Raw genomic sequence first — 17,837 nt, 5'->3', positions numbered from 1 at the left:
AGACTGGCATTTAACTGTGAGCTGTGCATAAAATACAGATTGAAAACAGAGTTCATGACCTCTGTTTTGTCATGAAGGGAGAGGCAGTCTCAGTAAGGTCTGCATTCATGTGTTGAAGTCCTATCCCCCAGGCCTTGATTGTGACTGTATTTGGAGATGGGGTCTTCAGAGGGGTAATTAAAGAAAAATGAGGTGATTAACGTAGACCCTCATCCACTGTGACTGTTGGTCTTATAAGAAGAGTAGATTAGGACAGAGACACACAGCAGAGGAAATCGCGAGAGGACACAGAGATTTGGGGTTACCCTGTCTCTGGAGCCCAGGTCACCTGGAGAGGCTCTGCCTTGCTCGGACCCATGCCTGCAGCCTTGCTGACCCCTGAAGGAAGGAGCCCAACCCCAGGCTCTCACCGTGTGAGGTGTGGGCCATCCAGTACTGTCACCGCCACGAGTGTGCTGTCACAGTGAACACTTGCTGAATGAACCTCCCCGTGGCTCAAGCTGTGCAGCGATACACAAGAGAGCTGGGGCTCGCCCTCAGCCTGTCCCCCTGACCTAGGGCCAGCTGTCTGTCCCCAGTTCCAGCCCCAGCTCTCGGAGCACCTTGTACCCACGGCAGGCTCTCCAGGCCCTCGACCATACATCGAATGGTCCTGCTCTTTGTTCTGCTGAACCTCCCCAGTGGGATCACCCCTTCCCCTGGAGCAGAGCTATAAGACTAGCCATATTCGAAACATCTGCTGGGGTGTGGATTTATAGAGCTTGCAGAGTATTATTTTGTAAAAAAAAAATTCACCACCAGCTACAGTGGGTCCCAGGATCCCCACACACGAGCTGCTGAGGGCAGAGAGCTCACAGACACTGATCAGGCCACTGATGGATCTGAACGCAGCATCCGCTGGTCAAGAAGGTGATGATGATGAGCTGAGCCAGACGTAACGAGAAACGTGGCAGGTTCTCATTCATTCCCAAGGGCTTGAGTAACCAGGTATTCTCATTCTGTCTGTATTGGTTTGCTTGGGTGGCCATGATGACGAAAGACAGAGGGAGGGGCTTAAACAGCAGCCATTTATTAATAACAGTCTGGAGCCCGGAAGTCTAAGCACAAGGTGTCAGCAGAGTCATTTCTTTCTGAGGCCTCCCTCCTTGGCTTGCAGGTGACTCTCTTCTCTGTGTCCTCTCGCGATTTCCTCTGCTGTGTCTCTGTCCTAATCTACTCTTCTTATAAGACCAACAGTCACAGTAGATGAGGGTCTACGTTAATCACCTCATTTTTCTTTAATTACCCCTCTGAAGACCCCATCTCCAAATACAGTCACAATCGAGGCCTGGGGGATAGGACTTCAACACATGAATGCAGACCTTACCGAGACTGCCTCTCCCTTCATGACAAGCCAGGGTACCTTAACTCAGACAAAGGACCTGTCATCAGTTCACCGAGGGAATGCAGGATCTGGTCTGATGCTTTCCTGCTATTTACCAGTCTCCAAGGTCACGCGTGGCTCCGAGCTTCCTGCAGAACTGATGAGGAAAACTTTCCCTGAGTGTCATTAAGAGGCCATGGACTGAAGCAACTTCAGTGTGGTACCACTCCTCCCAATGATGGTCCTCACTGTCCACCTCGCCTGTGGGAGCCTCATCCATCGGCCCAGGAGCCCTCCCGACACCACCCCTTGTTTCTTCCAGGACAAGATGCACTAGGATCTTTGTGTGTACTTCCTGTCCCAGATCTGGTAATCCTTTTAGACATGGGAGTTTGGGGTCAAACAGGACCCGCTTGCTGCTGGGGGCTGGGGGCAGGTGCTTGTCTGGAACAAAAGGTGAGGAGGCTGCAGGTGAGGCGGAGTCACCTGGTCATCTCTGACATTCCTGAATGTCCCACCTGCCCCAGGGCGCCTGCCTGCCCCGCACTGCTGAGTGTGTGTGAGAACCAGCCCCCTAACTGCCTGAGCCACCTCGAGCTGGGTTTTGATGACCTGCAGCCGAAGCCGAAAGCGGTTCTAACCATCACCAGGGAGTGAATGGAGGGAGGCGTAGCAGGGAAGGGCAGGGAGGGGGAGGATGGTTTCCTCACGACCTTTCCTCTCACTGAGCATCCTTGGTCCTCGTAGGCAAGGATGCTACAGGAGTGGTGACGTCAGAGTCTGTAAAGAGCTTCCTGGGCAGCTCCTGGGGGGCAGAGTGCAACCCAGCCTGAAGGTACAGAGCTGGAGACCTTCTGGAAGGAGGGAGTGAGAAGCCCCTCACCAGGCCGAGGTCTCACTTCAGCAGGATCAGAAGGCTCCTGACTGCTTTGGGGAGGTCGTCCTGGCATAAGCCCAGGGCTCTAGGAGAGAAAACCTCTGAGCATAAACTCCCTGGTGGCATTTAGATGTCAGAGGCATAGGAATGTGCCATCAAGTCAGTCGCCAGGAGCCAAGCCTGGCTCTGGCTCTCAGCAGGACCACCTACCCAGTCCCTGCCCCCCCTCCTACGGGGGCACAGCCATGGGTGGGATGCATGGCGCTTGTGCCACCCTCACCTGGTCAGCCCCAAACCTGACACCCACGGGCAGTGCATGGCCTGGGAGGAGGGCTGCTCTTCTTTCTGTGCTTAAATAAACTGGATTTTCTCCTAAGGAGCACACCATTGACAGCCTCACGCACCCCTGCTTTTTAGGGGATTGAGAGCCTAACAGCATATGTGGTTTATTTCCAGATGAGGACCCGAGTTGGTGAAGAACCTACTTTTTTTTTTTTTTTTTGCATCTTTGCCCTTCCCTAGATAGGTGGTCATTGCTGGTGAAATAAAGAGGAGAGTCCAGATGCAACTGCCTGGAAACATCACATTCTCTCCCTAATTCATAGCTGGCTCAGTGAACCCCCACCTACCACCTCACCCCCTCCTTCCTCTGATGCACTCATTTCTGAGGTTGCTCCACAGCTGGACAAATGCAAGTGTGGAGCTCAGCCTTTGTTAGTAAGATGCCAACACAGGTACTGGAGGAAGGTGTTCTTCCCAAATAAAATGACTAAGTTTCAAGAAAAGAGCCATTTGGCCCAGCCTGGAATGTGGATGTGATGCTTGGTGCTACAGCATCTATTCTATAACCATGAGGCTGAAATCACATGATAAGGATGGTGGAACAGGGAGAGGCTGGAGCCTGAGTCCTTGAGGATGTCTAGGGCTAATGCACCAGCCCTGGACCACCTACCTCAGGACTCCCTGTTACAGAAGCAGAGCAGCAACCACCCTTGCAGCTCAATGCTATTCAGAGTCATCTTTTTTTGGGTGCTAACACATGGCTTTCTGTGGTTGCTTCCACTTTCTTGGCCTCATAAAGGCTGAGAAGAGAAGATAAGCCTGTCCCCCAAGCAGATTCCTAATGTTTTTTCAGTTTCTCACCACCATGCCCAACCACCATTCCATCCTAGTGGAACTGCTAGGATCTGGTATTTGTGGCAAGCCGCCGGCAGTCTCTGATGTCAGGCCAGAGGTAGGACAGTACCCCACAGAACTATGGGGTAGACTTCCTCTGGTGATGGCTCCTCGGACACTGTCTGCTCTGTTGCTCCTGCCCACAGCAGATCCTTTCAGGGAGACACTGGGTGGCCAGGAAGGGGGCCAACTGAGGCCTTTAGGTTTATCTTTGAAGGAACATATATGGATCAGGGGACAGGCCTGATTCTGGGACAGGTGGTACCATTCCCAGGGGTGACTGAGAACTTCCGTGTGTGGAGGGACTATCCCTTGGTGGTCACTTCACAACTAAATGGTGAGGTCCTTACACATGTCCAGTTAGAAACAGACCAATGGGAAAATGGGTGGAAGAGAAAGGGCAGAGGATGGGGTGGGGGTGAGGAGGGTGAACAAGGGGAGGCAAAGGTGTTCACTCCCAGGGAGGTGGGTGTTACTGCACAACAGAGAAGGGGACAGGCTGGGAGGCACATGGCGCCCCTCGGGCCACACGGTGAGGGCGTGGCAGCGCCCAGGCCCAGCGCCGTCATGCCTCCATGACAGGTGCCAGCCACATCCTGCACTGGCACGGCACCTTTGCTCAGCTCCATCTGTCCATTATTTCTAGTTAGAATAATCACTCTCCTGCTGAATGGAGCTGGTGCCTGTCTGGCGCATATACTGCCTTGGACAGAGTGTGGCTTGGTGGGGTTGCCTGTCTCCCCTACAAGGTGGTGAGGGCCCAAGGCAAGGACACCTCATCTTTGGGTCCTTCAAACCTGCAAGCAACAGGTAGCATCACTGAATGACCCTCAGCCCCAGTCCTGTAGGACCACTGGACTTCAGGCCAATGGGAGAAGCAGGAAGCACGGTTTCGCCTACCAGCACGCACTAGCGAGGGTGGCACAGGGGACGTGTTGGCAGCAACACTTAAAGCCTCAGAGTCTGTAGAGCATTCGTGTTCTCTCCCAATGTGTGAGGGCCTGGTATGCAGCACTGAGGTTACCCAGCCAGTGGGAGCCACTCACATGTGCTGTGCTTCTGCTTGTGCAGTGGTCGTGAGAACTGAATGGGTCAATGTGCAGCCCTGGTCACATGAAGACCGTGGGGGCAGGGACCGCACTGCTACGAGCAGGGAGCCAGCAGGGGGAGCTGTAGGAGCCCACGGCACAGCCCCAGACACCACGCTGGGACCACAGCCCACTTATGGCAAAGCAAGTTTTCAGAGGTGAAACCACCCGTACCTCTGTGATGCTGCCTGCTAAGCTGTGGAACTCCCCCACATTTGTCCTTTTGTTGATGAGCACCTTCACACTGGCCTGGAAAGCATCCAAAAGCAGCACTAGAAGGCCTGAGAGAAAGCTCAGTGCCTTCTGTGAGGCGGGGACTCAGCTTGGAAGGCCCTGTGACCACGATCTTCCCTTTACCAGAGAGTCACTGCAAGACCAGATGAGCGGCCTGGACCCCAGTCCTGAGAAAGGGCCCTCATTTTAAAAATTTTGAAGTAAAACACAGCCAATTTTATTAAAATTCTCCAAAATTTATACGCAACATGCCGTTTCTACAATGTTTCATCTTGATGTGATGGTTTTATTATTTCATCTTTCTTTTATAGTTTTTTCATTTTTTTCTGTACAGTTCAATAGAAGACTAGAGTTCAGAGCTGCCAGGTTAGGAGCCGTTGACCTACCACTCATGGCTAACATCTGACTTCTAAGGTCTTTTCAATCACTTGCCGATAGGGTGAGGCTGGGAAAGGGCCCTCTTGTCTCCCAAGAGCCACAGTGAGCCACAAGAGCCGAAAGCCATGAGGGAGCTGCCAGCTCTCACTGGGCCAAAATGCAGAGAGACAACAGGAAAGGCCTAAATGTGGCTACAGTGAGACGTCTGTAACAGCTCAGCAAAAGGACGTGACATCCCTCAGCTGCCTGCAGCCCTGCTTGCCTTCCTTCTGGACTCACATCACCATGGGATGAGCCAGCAGATTTCCTGGGACCATGTCCGATGGCAGGGACCCTGAAATCACTCAGCCTTTCCTTCCCTTGGTCGCCTGAGGCCTCTGTCTAACCAGACACAGAAGTGAAAAAGGAAGAGTTCCCCCTTTGTTGCTCAGTTAATCACACATCCATCAGCCGTTAACATTTCAAACAAAATCCCACCATCTCCACAACAGACACATAATGCGCTGACTAAAGACAGGCCCCACACAAGTCTATGTGACTGCGGCTGGGACTGTGCAGTGCACGGCCTGTGGGCCCAGCTTGGTAAGACTTTCTGCAGCACTGAAATGACAGGAAGCTCCCATGTAATGATTTGAATGGAAATATCCATCTTTTGATTCTAAGCTTCCTGCAGAGCAGAGGCTGGCGAACATTGTTCATAAAGCACTCATTAGTAAGTGGTTTAGTCCCTGCATGCCACACAGTTTCTGACACTGCTTCTCAACTGCTCTTAGGGTACAAAAGCAGTGAACGTGAAGTCGCTCAATCGTGTCCAACTCTTTGCGACCCCATGGACTGTAGCCTACCAGGCTCCTCTGTCCATGGGATTTTCCAGGCAATAGTACTGGAGTGGATTGCCATTTCCTTCTCCAAGGGATCTTCCCAACCCAGGGATCGAAGCTGGGTCTCTCGCATCGTAGACAGATGCTTTACTGTCTGAGCCACCAGGGAAGTCCTGGTGGCTACTGCTACACAAGCAGTAGCCACAGATAATTCGCCTTTGAATGAGTGTGCCTATGTTCCAATAAAACTTTATTTACAAAGAAAGTGAGCTATAGTTAGGTGACTGCACTAGAACAGCTTTTAAAAATTACATCTGAGATTAACTACATCCATATAAAATATGCGTAGAAGTGAAGGGAACCATAGTAAAGGCTAGATAAGGGTGACAGAATTATTAACTTCATCGTATTTTAAAGTGATTCAGTTATATATATTCTTTTTCCGATTCTTTGCCCTTAGAGGTTATTAGAAAATATTGAGTACAGTGCTATACAGTAGGTCCTTGTTGTTTATCTTATATATAGTAGTGCGTATATCCTAATTTATCCTTCCCCACTTGACCATAAGTTTGTTTTCTCTGTCTGTAAGTCTGTTTCTCTCTTGTAAATAAGTTCATTTGTGTCTTTCTTTAGATTCCTCGTGTGATATCACATGATATGTCTTTCTCTGACTTACTTCACTTAGTATGATAATCTAAGCTTTTTAGTATGATCATCTATGATAATGATCATCTAAATCCATTCCATCCATGTTGCTGCAAATGGCATTATTTTCAATATTTTTTGCATGCATACGGTAGTTTTAGGCAAAACCCATCACTGCTGAGTGCCCTTCTCAAGGGAGGGCTCCACATCCCGCCTCCTGCCCTCCTGGCCCCTCTGTCCCCGCCACTGTCAAGTGGCAGCAGGCTTACCTTGTTCTCTCTGCTGGTCTCTCTGCTCCATGGACACAAGGGCAGAGAAATGCGCTTGGTCGTAGGCAAGAACCAGAGGTGAGCAGTGGCATCTGTTGGGAGGTACCTCCAAAGGCAGGTAAATCCCTCCGAAGGGGATTGGAGCGAACGCTGCAGACACAAACAAAGGTGAGGAGGGCACTTGGAGCTGGAGGGGGCACGGACAGCAGCCCTCACCAACCCGGGGGAGGTGACAGGGCAGAGGGAACGGAGCGTGGGCTCAGGCTGCAGCCCTGGGTGCTGGCATCACCCATCATCCACTCTGCAGTAGAGGGGCCTCCTCCCACCCAGCAGGAGCTCCCTGGGAGCCGGGTGTTGCTCAGCCCACAATGGATTAGGAAGCCCAGCTCACAGGGGCCAGGATCATTAGACCCCGAGTCCTGTGCCTGACAGGGCACCCTCCCCAACCTGCCTCCCTGGGCAGCGTCCTCCTGGCTTATTTGTCCCGGTGCCTTGTCAGGCTGTGCCCTGGGAACAAGAGGACCAGGGCTGAGGGGACTCTGCTGTGACCTGCTGGGCCTGCCTGCAGCCCTGAGGCCTGCTCAGGTGACCAAAACACCTGCCCCAGGTGGTCAGCCAGGACGTGCACTAACAGCTACCTGGAAACCTGTGTTTTCCTGTGTTCACAAAAGCACCTGCACACAGAACAACATCTGTGCTGCGCCAGAGCCTGTCTGTTCTGGGTTTTGAGAAACTCAATGAGAGCAGTCCAGGCCCAAGTCCTAAGTAAGATGGGAAATGAGAGATGGGGATTGGCTCCTTTAGCAACTGGGACGTAATCTTGTTCATTTCCTTACCAAAAGGGGGGAAAGGCCTAAATTCTTACTGAGATACAGTAAATACTAGAAATACATGCCCTGATAAGGCCTCTACTTTTTAATCACAAAAGACCTTGTCTCTTGGCCTTGGAGTCAGTGACTCACTGCCCTCCTTTGAGTGGAAGGAAAGGACAGTCGACCTCAGGGATGACTTTGATGAGCTCAGGATTCCTCCCCCACCCTTCCTCTGTCTATATCAGTGACTGTGCTTCTGGCCTCTCTCTGTTGAGAGGCAAGGTGGGTCCAACCTTTGAGAGGGCTACAGGACAAGGGAAGGAAGTGTGGACCCAGCCCTTGGGATCTGATGAGTATAGGGACCCTGATGCGAGGCCTGGCTCTGCACCCAAAGGCTGCGGACCTCGGCAGGCCTGTGTCACTGGAAGTGACCAAAGCACCCCAGGCCCCTGCCCTCTGTGGTTATACCAGCCACGAGAGGCAGGGCACTTGCACTGGAATGACCCTTCTGGTCCCTTCTCTTCAGAGAGCCCATAGGTGGTATCCTGTGGGCTCTAGGAGAAAGGCTGGAGGGAGAACACGCCTGGAGCCCTCCCTCCCTGGGTCGATCCTGCTTCCTCCAAGGCTTCAGCCAGGGGTAGGGGCACGTTGTGTGGCCTCTCTGGGCTTCGGGCTTCTTGTCTAAAAAGTGGGAGGCAGCGTCCACCCTGGGAAGTACTGGCCTGGCCAAGGGAGAGGGGGTGTGAAGTAGGTACCAACCCTAGAAAGCCCTCCATCCCTTCCTCCTTCTTCCCAGCTCTGGTCCCATCACAACCTTTTGGGTGACTTTGCACTTTACGCCTTTCTTGTTTCTTCTTTAAAACATGTAATGGGGGCAGGAGGGGACTGGGGTGGCAGAGTGGCCCTGGGACAAGGCTGGCACTACTGGAGGGCATGGGCAACTGGCGGGGCCAGGAGCCCCTTGGGGTTCATCCTGACCCCCTACTCAGCCAGATTTCTCCTGCCATCAAAACACAGGGTGGATGGACAGCCAAGAGTAATCCCTCCTGGGAACTCCCTGAAAGTTCAATGGTTAGGACTCTGGGCTTTTACAGGCAAGGCCCCAGTTTCAATCCCTGGTCAGGGAACTAAGATGCCACAAGTTGAGTGGTGTGGCCAAAAAAAGATAAAAGGAGAGTAAACCCCTCCCCCCTCCCTGCATGGGGAGGAAAAAGAAACATGGAGTTGAGGAGAAATAATAAAGGCTTTGTTCAGGCAAAGTAAGGTTCTGTGTCTTTCTGGAGGCTCAGCCGTTATGTTCAACGGTCCCTTCCTTACTTGGGATGCTACACTTTCTGGGTGATGAATAAAACACATCTATTTCATTATGGGTAAACTTACCTTCCCCACCTGAGTCCCTCAGCATCGTATCTGCTACGACGACGATGGGCCTCCTTAATATGTGGGCAAGGACGAAAACGTGGAACTCCTCCAGACTCTCGTACACAGGGTCTTCGGCGTTGTCCATGCTGGGGACACAGTGAAGCAAGCCTGTCACTGGACCAAGTCAGGAGGGAGAGCGGCGGATGGAACACCCTTCCTTGCACAGACCCTGGCCATCTCGGCCATCTGAAGTCATCTGTGGCCACCTCCCTCCACACCACTTGATGGCAGCAAGCACACTGGACCCAGCCCTCCACCCCTACCCTGGCTGGGTGGTCTCAGGACAGAAGCTGAGGCAGAGAACCTGGCAACATGGAAGCTGAGCCCCCTTTAAGACGCAGTCTCCCTGGTGCAGAGGCGTCCTGCTCAGAGTGGGTGGCCACATGGGGGCTGGTTCTCTGGGGGGTTGAGGAGGAATGGAGGCTCTCCCTTGGGCTCATGCCCACATCCAGCAGCTTAGGCTGAAGCTTTACCCTCAGGGCAGCAGGTATGCTTGGGTACATTTGATGGGCTGCTGCGAGCACTGCTACCAAGATCTGTGGGCCTTTCTAGGGAATACCCCGACTGAAGAGGGCGGTGAGAAGTCTTCCTTGAGTGAAGTGGAGGGAGTGACAGATTGCCCAACCAAGCCACTTAGACTTTCCTCAGCCTGTCCCCTGGCTCTTGTCTGAGGCTCAGGCAGGCTCCAAAATCTGCATCACTTAGGACTCTAGGACATGGGCAGAGGACTGTAGCCTTGATATCCTCAACAACCAGGCTGCCCCAAAGGGAAGAAGCATGGAGAGGGGAGAGCCAGTGCCCCCAGCTTGATGGGGCCTCTGGGGCACTTGAAGGTAGAGGGTGCTCTGAATTAACTGAGGATGATCTCTGATGACTGGAGTAGGTGGGGGTCAGAGTTAGCAAGTGTGACCCACTTGAGGATTCCAGGGTGGGGCTGTCCGGGGTGTGCACAGCCTGTGGTCAACTGCTTGAGTGGCTTCTAGAACAAAGGCTCTGCATCCCCAGAGATGCCTCACAATCACCTTGGAGTTTTGTTGTTATTGCACCTATGGCTTTTTCTGTTCTTTTTTTTTTTTGGTGATTCAATATACTTTAATACTTAAAAAAATGGCAATACCCAAAAGCTCACAAAAAAGTTGTATAATATAAATAATTTTTTTCCCCTTCTGGACCATTTGAAAGTAAATTATCAGCCTGAAATCCCATCACCCTGGTAGAACTTTGTGTGCATTTCCTGTGAACAAGGTTACGTTTCTATGATACATTCTCCTGTGTCACCACCAGACTCTGGAATTCATCTAATCACTAATGCACTGATGCACGTGGTCACAGTTAAAGACCCTAGTCACCATGTGCCAGCTGCCCCAGCAATGCCTTTGAAAGAAAAGTTCCAGCTCTGGACGGTGTGCTGTATTCATCTGTAGTGTCTCTTTAGCTTGCCTCTGAAGCTCTGTCTTCAGTTTGGAACATTCCTCAGGGTACTTGACTTCTAGGACCTGGGCTGTTTTGAAGACCACAGGCCTGGTATTGTGTAGAATGTTCATTTATTGTTGTTTAGTCACTAAGTCATGTCTGACTCTTTGTGACCCCATGGACTGCAGCATGCAAGGCTTCCCTGTCATTTGCTATCTCCTGGAGTTTGCTCAAACTCATGTCCTTTGAGTCAGTGATGCATTCAACCATCTCATCCTCTGTCACCCACTTCTGCTCCTGCCCTCAATCTTTCCCAGCATCCGAGTCTTTTCCAGTGAGTTGGCTCTTCGCATCAGGTGGCCAATGTATTGGAGCTTCAGCTTCAGCATCAGTCCTTCCAATGAATATTCAGAGTTGATTTCCTTTCGGATTGACTTCTTTGATCTCCCTGCTGTCCAAGGGACTCTCAAGAGTCTTCTCTGGCACCACAGTTCAAAAGCACCAATTCTTTTGTGCTCAGCCTTTTTTATGGTCCAACTCTCATATCTGTATGTGACTACTGGAAAAACCACAGCTTTGACTAGACGGACCTTTGTTGGCAAAGTAATGTCTCTGCTTTTTAATATGCTGTCTAGGTTGGTCATAACTTTTCTTCCAAGGAGCAAGTGTCTTTTATTCATAACTGTAGTCACCATCTGCAGTGATCTTGGAGCCCAAGAAAATAAGATCTGCCTCTGTCTCCACTTTTTTCTCCCTCTATTTGCCATGAAGTGATGGGACCAGATGCCGTGATCTTAGTTTTCTGAATGTTGAGTTTTAAGCCAGTTTTCTCACTCTCCTCTTTCACTTTCATCAAGAGGCTCTTTAATTCTCCTTCACTTTCTGCCATAAGGGTGGTATCATCTGCACATCTGAGGTTGTTGATATTTCTCCCAGCAATCTTGATGTCTGTGGTCTGGTTTTGTATTTTCTCACAATCGGAGCAGACTGGCTTATGACGCACCCTTTTAGTGGTTTTAGAGCTGCTGACTTCCCATCCATAATTAATAAGCATTTTATGGGAAGGAACTTGGAACCTATAGACACATTCCACTCCTCACCAAGTCTTAATACCATTTATTGATATCAGTTTGGATTCTCGGCTTTTATTTGATTCAGTGAGTTATAACCCATCAGTGTGGTTATTCTGATGCTCAGATACCCACCTGGTCATTGGAGCTCTTTCAAGTGGGATCTATGGCTATGTGACAGCCCCGTCACTATTTAGAGCACATCCTTGCTTTTCAGCAGAAGGAGGTAGTCCAGGTTGCAAACTAAAAATGCTGCCTGCCGTATCAGTACACAAAGGGTGTTGCAGCCATCAGTCATTATAGCTGCCCCAACAGTGAGCCCTGAGGAAACTCAGGATGAGAGCAGGATGCCCCCCAATACCATCTAGCAGCCAGCTGCTGCAGCCACCCGCCTCTTCCTGACGGTACACCCCGAGTGGACTCAGGACGAGAAAACACAGGATCCTGGCCCTGGAGAGCTGAGGTGCACATCAGAGCGATCAGTGAGCTCAGACTCTTGCATCTCCCCCTGCTCCCCACACACAAAAGCACTCAATTCCTTAACGTGGAATGTTTGGTAATCTTTTGATGTTCTGACTACTTGGTATTTGTTACAAAAAACGCCTGTCCTGGTTCACCTATTTCCCTCTTAGAGCAATCTCTTCGAGCTATCTGAGGGGCTGTGTCCCAGGTTTAAGTCCTCAGCTTTGTCCACCAAATAAAAACATCACTCTCAACTTTTAGGTTGTGTATATTTTTCAGGCAAGAAGATTCATCTTATATCTCTTCTGCCTCAGCCCTGTATTTAGCCATTTCTATTTTTTTCCCCAAATGGTGGATAATGGTATTTAGAAGCCAAAATATGATTATTGCTAATGTCACTTCCCCTAGACTTGGTAAATAGAGCTGGGAGACGTGTGTGTGTTTGTACCCTCACATGAGTACACAAACATTTTCATCTGTCATCTATCTATCCATGTATTATACATCTATCTATCCATTATCTATTTACCTATCTATCATCTACCTATCCATCCATCCATTACCTATCTAGCTGAAACTTTGAGTCAACTGATACTGCCCATTCCAATCTAACACTCCAGAGTTCATTCTACTTCTAACTCCTTTCTCCAAATCTCCACCAGTGATGTTGCCCTTCCCCTGAGTTGCCCTCTTCACTCCATCTGGCTCTGACACCCTGGCCTTGGTCCTCTGTGTCCTGCCACCCTGCACCCTGCCCACTGCAGATGCCCATCTTGCTTTGATGAACCTTATGGATTTAGGACTGAATTTTTCAGGGAAGGAAGGGACGCAAAAGAGGAGCACGTTAAAACATACACATGCCGAGTCTAACACAATGCCACACGCATATCCATGCATGCATGCATGCTTCCATCCATCCATGAACACATGCATTCATCCTTCTGTTCATTCACCTGTCCATCCACCCACCCACCTGTCTGCCCATCCATCCCAGATCTGTGCTAGGGTTGGGGCATGTAGTTGCTCCACATACATCTGCAAGTCTCATAGCTGGACACAGACAGCAGTGATGGGGGTGCAAGCCCAACTGGAGGAGAGTTATGGAGATGAGCCTAGAGCAGAGCAAATCCTGTTTTGGTGTTGAACATGAGAGCCAAAGGTCAACTGTGACTCTGCTCAGTGGCCCAGAGGGCGGAAGAAAGGGTCCCAGCTCCACCCTGGGGGCAGCCAGAGAATCTCTAAGTCCTTCCCTACTTGCTCCGGCTCCTTGCTCCCAGGGCACAGGGAGCAGGTTTGAACTGGGAGTGGGTCCTCATTCTGTGCTCTCCCCTCAACACCCCTGCATGCCCTTGTGCTTCTGGAGCCTCAGCAAATATTCCTGCTCATTGGATGCAGGCTGGGAATTTGGCTTGATGACTCCTCAGGCTCCTCTGAGGTGCAAATGGGCAAACAGGAGAAGACTTTGGAACAGTGACCTGTGCGTGTGAGTTACTGTGACTGAGCCTGCTGGTAGAAATAAGCTCCAGCAAAGCCAGTCCTGAATATTCACGTCCACTTCTCATCCCAAGACTTCACATCAACTTCCTGTGAGTTTACTTAGCAATGCTAGATGTGGGGTTGTAAACAGAATCTTTCCTCTGGGAAAAGACACCTAACATCCCTAAAACACTTAGTTATTGGTTAAGAAGACTAATGTGCAATGTAACTGCTTCATCCTCACACCTGGGTGTGTCTGAGAGCTTCCTCACAGGCCCCAGGCCACAACAAATGTGTTCCCTTTACTTCAGTGTGTACCTGGGGAGGGGGGATCAGGAGCACAGGGACACCCACCCACCAGTGAAAACCCCCTGAGAAAGATGGGTTCCCTCAGCAGAGGCAGTGGGACCAAGACGCAAGGATGGTGGAGTGAGTCCAGATGGCACTGAAGCTGGTGGCAGGAATGAAAAGGTACAGTGCAGATTCGGGGGTGGCTTAAATGGCAGTAACAGCCTTAGAGGACATCCCAGCAAGAGCCCATGTCATGGACAAGGAATCCAGTCTGGGCAGCCAGTGGGGTCTTGCCCAAGGGCAGTCACCCGGCTACACAGAGGGGCAGCTTGGGTGCAGGCCCCCCCAGGACATGTTCCCTATTGCCCTCCCCAAGGTGCGGTGTCCACACCTCCTATTTTGCTCAGGGAAGTCCTGCTTTATGGGTCACCAATGGCCGGTGGCCACTCTCACTCTCCACAATGTACCAATTTAGATAAGTTGTATAGTCACTCCAGCCATGGTGATTCTCCTTGTGACATAGTTATCAGTATCCTGTGTACCCTCTCATCTGAAAATAAAAGCATACATGGATGGACCTAGAGATGATAATACTAAGTCAAGTCAAGTCAGACAGAGAAAGACAAATACCATATGATATCACTTATCTGTGGAATCTAAAAAATTGATACAAATGAACTTGTTACAAAACAGAAACAGACCCACAGACATAGGAAACAAACTTATGGTTGCCAAAGGGGAAAGGTATTGGAAGGGATAAATTTGGAGTTTGGGACGAGCAGATACACACTACTATATATAAAAATATAAACAACAAAGTCCTACGATATAGCACAGGAAACTATACTTAGTATCTTATAATCCTGTAATGAAAAATAATCTGAAAAAGAATATGTATATATGTGCAATCGAATCACTTTGCTGTACACCTGAAACCAATACAATATTGTACATCAACTATATTTCAAAAAAACTTAAAAAATACAAGCACATATGTGTTTGTGTGTGCATACACACATATACAGGACTATGAATATATGTGCATATTTAGCTTCTACATAAAACCCTCCCCACCACCTTTAGGTGAAAGGCAGGGTACCCCATGGACTTTGCCGACCCTTGCTTTTCCTAAGGGTCATCCAGAGAGGCCTCTGCCGTAGTATGCGGTCTCCTCCCCTCCCATAGCTGCACAGCACTCGTTATGCATGTGTCAGTGAAAACACTGTTGCCTGCCATGTCCGTAAGCAGAGGATGTCGCAGCCACCAAACCATCACCTTACAGCTGCCTGGATGGCGAACTCGGAGGGAACTCAGGATGCCCACCATCAAACCAACAGACGCTGCAGCCACCCACAATGGTGCACCCGGAGGACGCGAAGGATGAGAAAGCCCAGGATACTGGCCCCGGGTAGCTGAGGTGCATATCAAAGGAATAATTTCAGGGAGCCCAGACTCTTGCACTTTCCCAATGCACGGAAAAGCACTGTACTTCTTAACTTCAGATGTCTGATTTTCCTTAATTAACTGTAATCTTCTGATGCTCTGACCACTTGGTCTGTGTTGTAAAAACTCCCACATGGCTCTTCCCTTACCTTTTTGGAGCAGTCCTTTGAGCTATCTGAGAGGCTACCTCCTGGGCTTAAGCCCTCAGTTTTGTCTGCCAAATAAAACATAATTCTCAATGTTTGCGCTGTGCATTGTTTTCAGTTGACACATATGTGTCACTGGCAGCATTTCTGCCAGTGGTGGGGCTTGACCCCTTCTCCTGGGCAGGTTTGGAGCCATGAGGACATTTTTGATGAGCTGACACATAGGTGGAGAGGAAGCTGGATGGGGAGTCAGCCTGAGGGGCTCACAGGGGCTGAGGCCAGCCAGTGCCCTGAGGTGGGCCTCTGTATCTGGTCAGGGACCGTGTCTGCCCAGATGGGCAGCTTTTCAAAAAGATTTCTTAAGGCACAACAGTGCAGGCAGCCAGGACCTTGCTAAGAGTTATGGTCTGGGGATCTAGGACGGAAGGATGGTGGCACTCTGAAGGGACCAAGAGGGTCTCGGGATCTGACAAAGAGCTTTTCAACAGTGGCCAAGGCCTAGGGGTGAGGACTCATCTCACTGCCTAAAATGAAGAAGCTGGGGTCATCTGTGTGACAAATACTTCCTGAGTGCCTGCTATAGGTATAGCACCGTTGCTAGGTGTGTGTATGTGGGTGTTCATGTGTGCACATGTATGCAGGGCTAAGTGGCAGAGACAGACAATTAACAGATGATGAAACAAGAAAAAGTATCAGATGTTAATAAGCATGGTGGTAAATGGGGGCTTCTTTAAATAGGAAGGTCAGAGAAGGCTCCTGACAGATGAAGCGACAGCTTCAATCATATTTTCAATAAGCAATGTCTTTAAAAATTTTGAATGGATTCCGCATTTGCAAATGTGAGAACTCATTAGGTGAACAGTCTTCCTGCTTGGTTCACTGACAGAAGTCACAGAATCTTGAGGAATATTTGTAAGAATGCCTCCTTTCCCACAACAGGCCAAGCCCTGACCCCAGAGTGCCAGTCTGAGGGGTGAGTACCTCCCAGCAGCAGCATGCCACTCAGGTTTCCTTAAAAGACTGAATTAAGGGACTTCCCTGGTGGTCCAGTGGCTAGGACTCCGTGCTCGCAATGCAGGAAGCCTGGGTTTGATCCCTGATCAGGGAACTAGATCCCATAAGCCACAACTAAAGATCCTGCGTGCCACATCTAAGACCTGGTGCAGCCAAATAAAAATAAATGTAAAAAAGACTGACAAGTTCATATCTCTGAGACTGTACATTAGGAAACCATTTAAGAGTCTAGCTATTTCTGAAAAAGCCCAATAAAAAATAAAAGTAGCAAACCTACTATGAAATTATGTAGCACAGCAATGAAATTGTGGGAAGTCAGTTGCACAATGAGCAGCACACTGGGGCGATGCAGGCCTGGGACGTCAGTCACTCAGTGGGGGCTGCCCAAGAGTCCTCGAAAAGGTCCCCCTCTCTGTCTCATTTTCTCTTTGTTCTAACAGCCTCTCAGGCTCCATAACCTGTCTCATCCAATGGAGAAAAAGTAAGCTATTGCTTTATAAAAGGTTAAAGAACAAAATTGATTATTTTCATCACAAATTCCAGGATAAGTTGTTGATTCTTGCTCTTCATGCCTGATTAGGATCATTTGCATGATTGTGCATCAGGATGTTCTGATTTGATAAGAGGGTGGGTTTATGTTGGCAATCAGGTTCAAGTTCAAATCCTGGCTCTGTCCCTTCTGGGCTGAGGGATGCTGAGAACTAATTTCCTGAATTTGTTTTCTGCCATTGGTGATGATAATGATAGCTTCATAGCCCTGCTCGATACAGATCATATTGTAACACGTGTGTGCTCAGTAGATGACATGGCTCTAATTCCTATCAGACGCTGCTGTCCTTCCCCATCTCCAGTGAATCTTGATCCCCTAGGAAAGCCAGCCTTCCCTGCTCCAGATCCCAGTCAAAGGCTGTGTGGGAGAATGGTGTGAGCACTCATCCCAAGAGGGCTGGCCTTTGCTCCCTGGCTCCTAACAGGTCAAGTCTGGGCACTGGTGTCACGGGCCCCAGGCAGGAATGTCTCCCCTGGGGTGTGTGTGGAGGCACAAGTGCTCAGCACCACACCTGCTGGTCCTGGATCTGGCTCTGTTGGTACACGCAGCCCCATTTGGCCAGCACTGAGCTAGGGTTTGGAAGAGAATCAAAAAGAAGGATTGGGTTGGCTGCACCAATAGGATGTTGCACTGGGAAGGAGAGACAATATAAAACATACATGAGCCCTTCGTGAGCAGGGGCGCTGGACAGGGCTAGGTGTACAGCAGCACATTATGGCTGGAGGACAGAAAAGGGAGTCCCAGGGAACAAGAAAGTACCTGGAAGATTATAAAGCAGGAAGGACTTCAGAAAACAATCCCATAAGGTTGTTTATGAACTCCTGGACTCCCCTTTCTTCAACTCTGGGCTGGGTGATTATCGATCTGATCTGCCCTAATCAGTACCC

At 49.9% G+C, this 17,837-nt stretch overlaps 1 protein-coding gene across 3 annotated transcripts in view; it reads right to left on the bottom strand.

The window, feature by feature from the left end:
• Positions 1–17,837, bottom strand: part of OTUD7A (OTU deubiquitinase 7A) — a 404,670-nt gene that overhangs the window by 22,237 nt on the left and 364,596 nt on the right. For all 3 annotated transcript variants that reach the window (XM_005221993.5, XM_010817095.4, NM_001206968.2), the window contains 2 exons: positions 9,044–9,171; positions 6,852–7,001 (listed from right to left, as the gene is read on the bottom strand). In XM_005221993.5, the coding sequence (XP_005222050.1) occupies positions 6,852–7,001; positions 9,044–9,171 (278 nt within the window). The remainder of the gene's footprint in view (positions 1–6,851; positions 7,002–9,043; positions 9,172–17,837) is intronic.

Source organism: Bos taurus, chromosome 21 (genome assembly GCF_002263795.3).
Source record: "Bos taurus isolate L1 Dominette 01449 registration number 42190680 breed Hereford chromosome 21, ARS-UCD2.0, whole genome shotgun sequence".
Taxonomy (NCBI): domain Eukaryota; kingdom Metazoa; phylum Chordata; class Mammalia; order Artiodactyla; family Bovidae; genus Bos; species Bos taurus.
The sequence above is the reverse complement of the archived record's forward strand: the minus strand, read 5'-3'. Positions and strand labels throughout refer to the sequence as shown.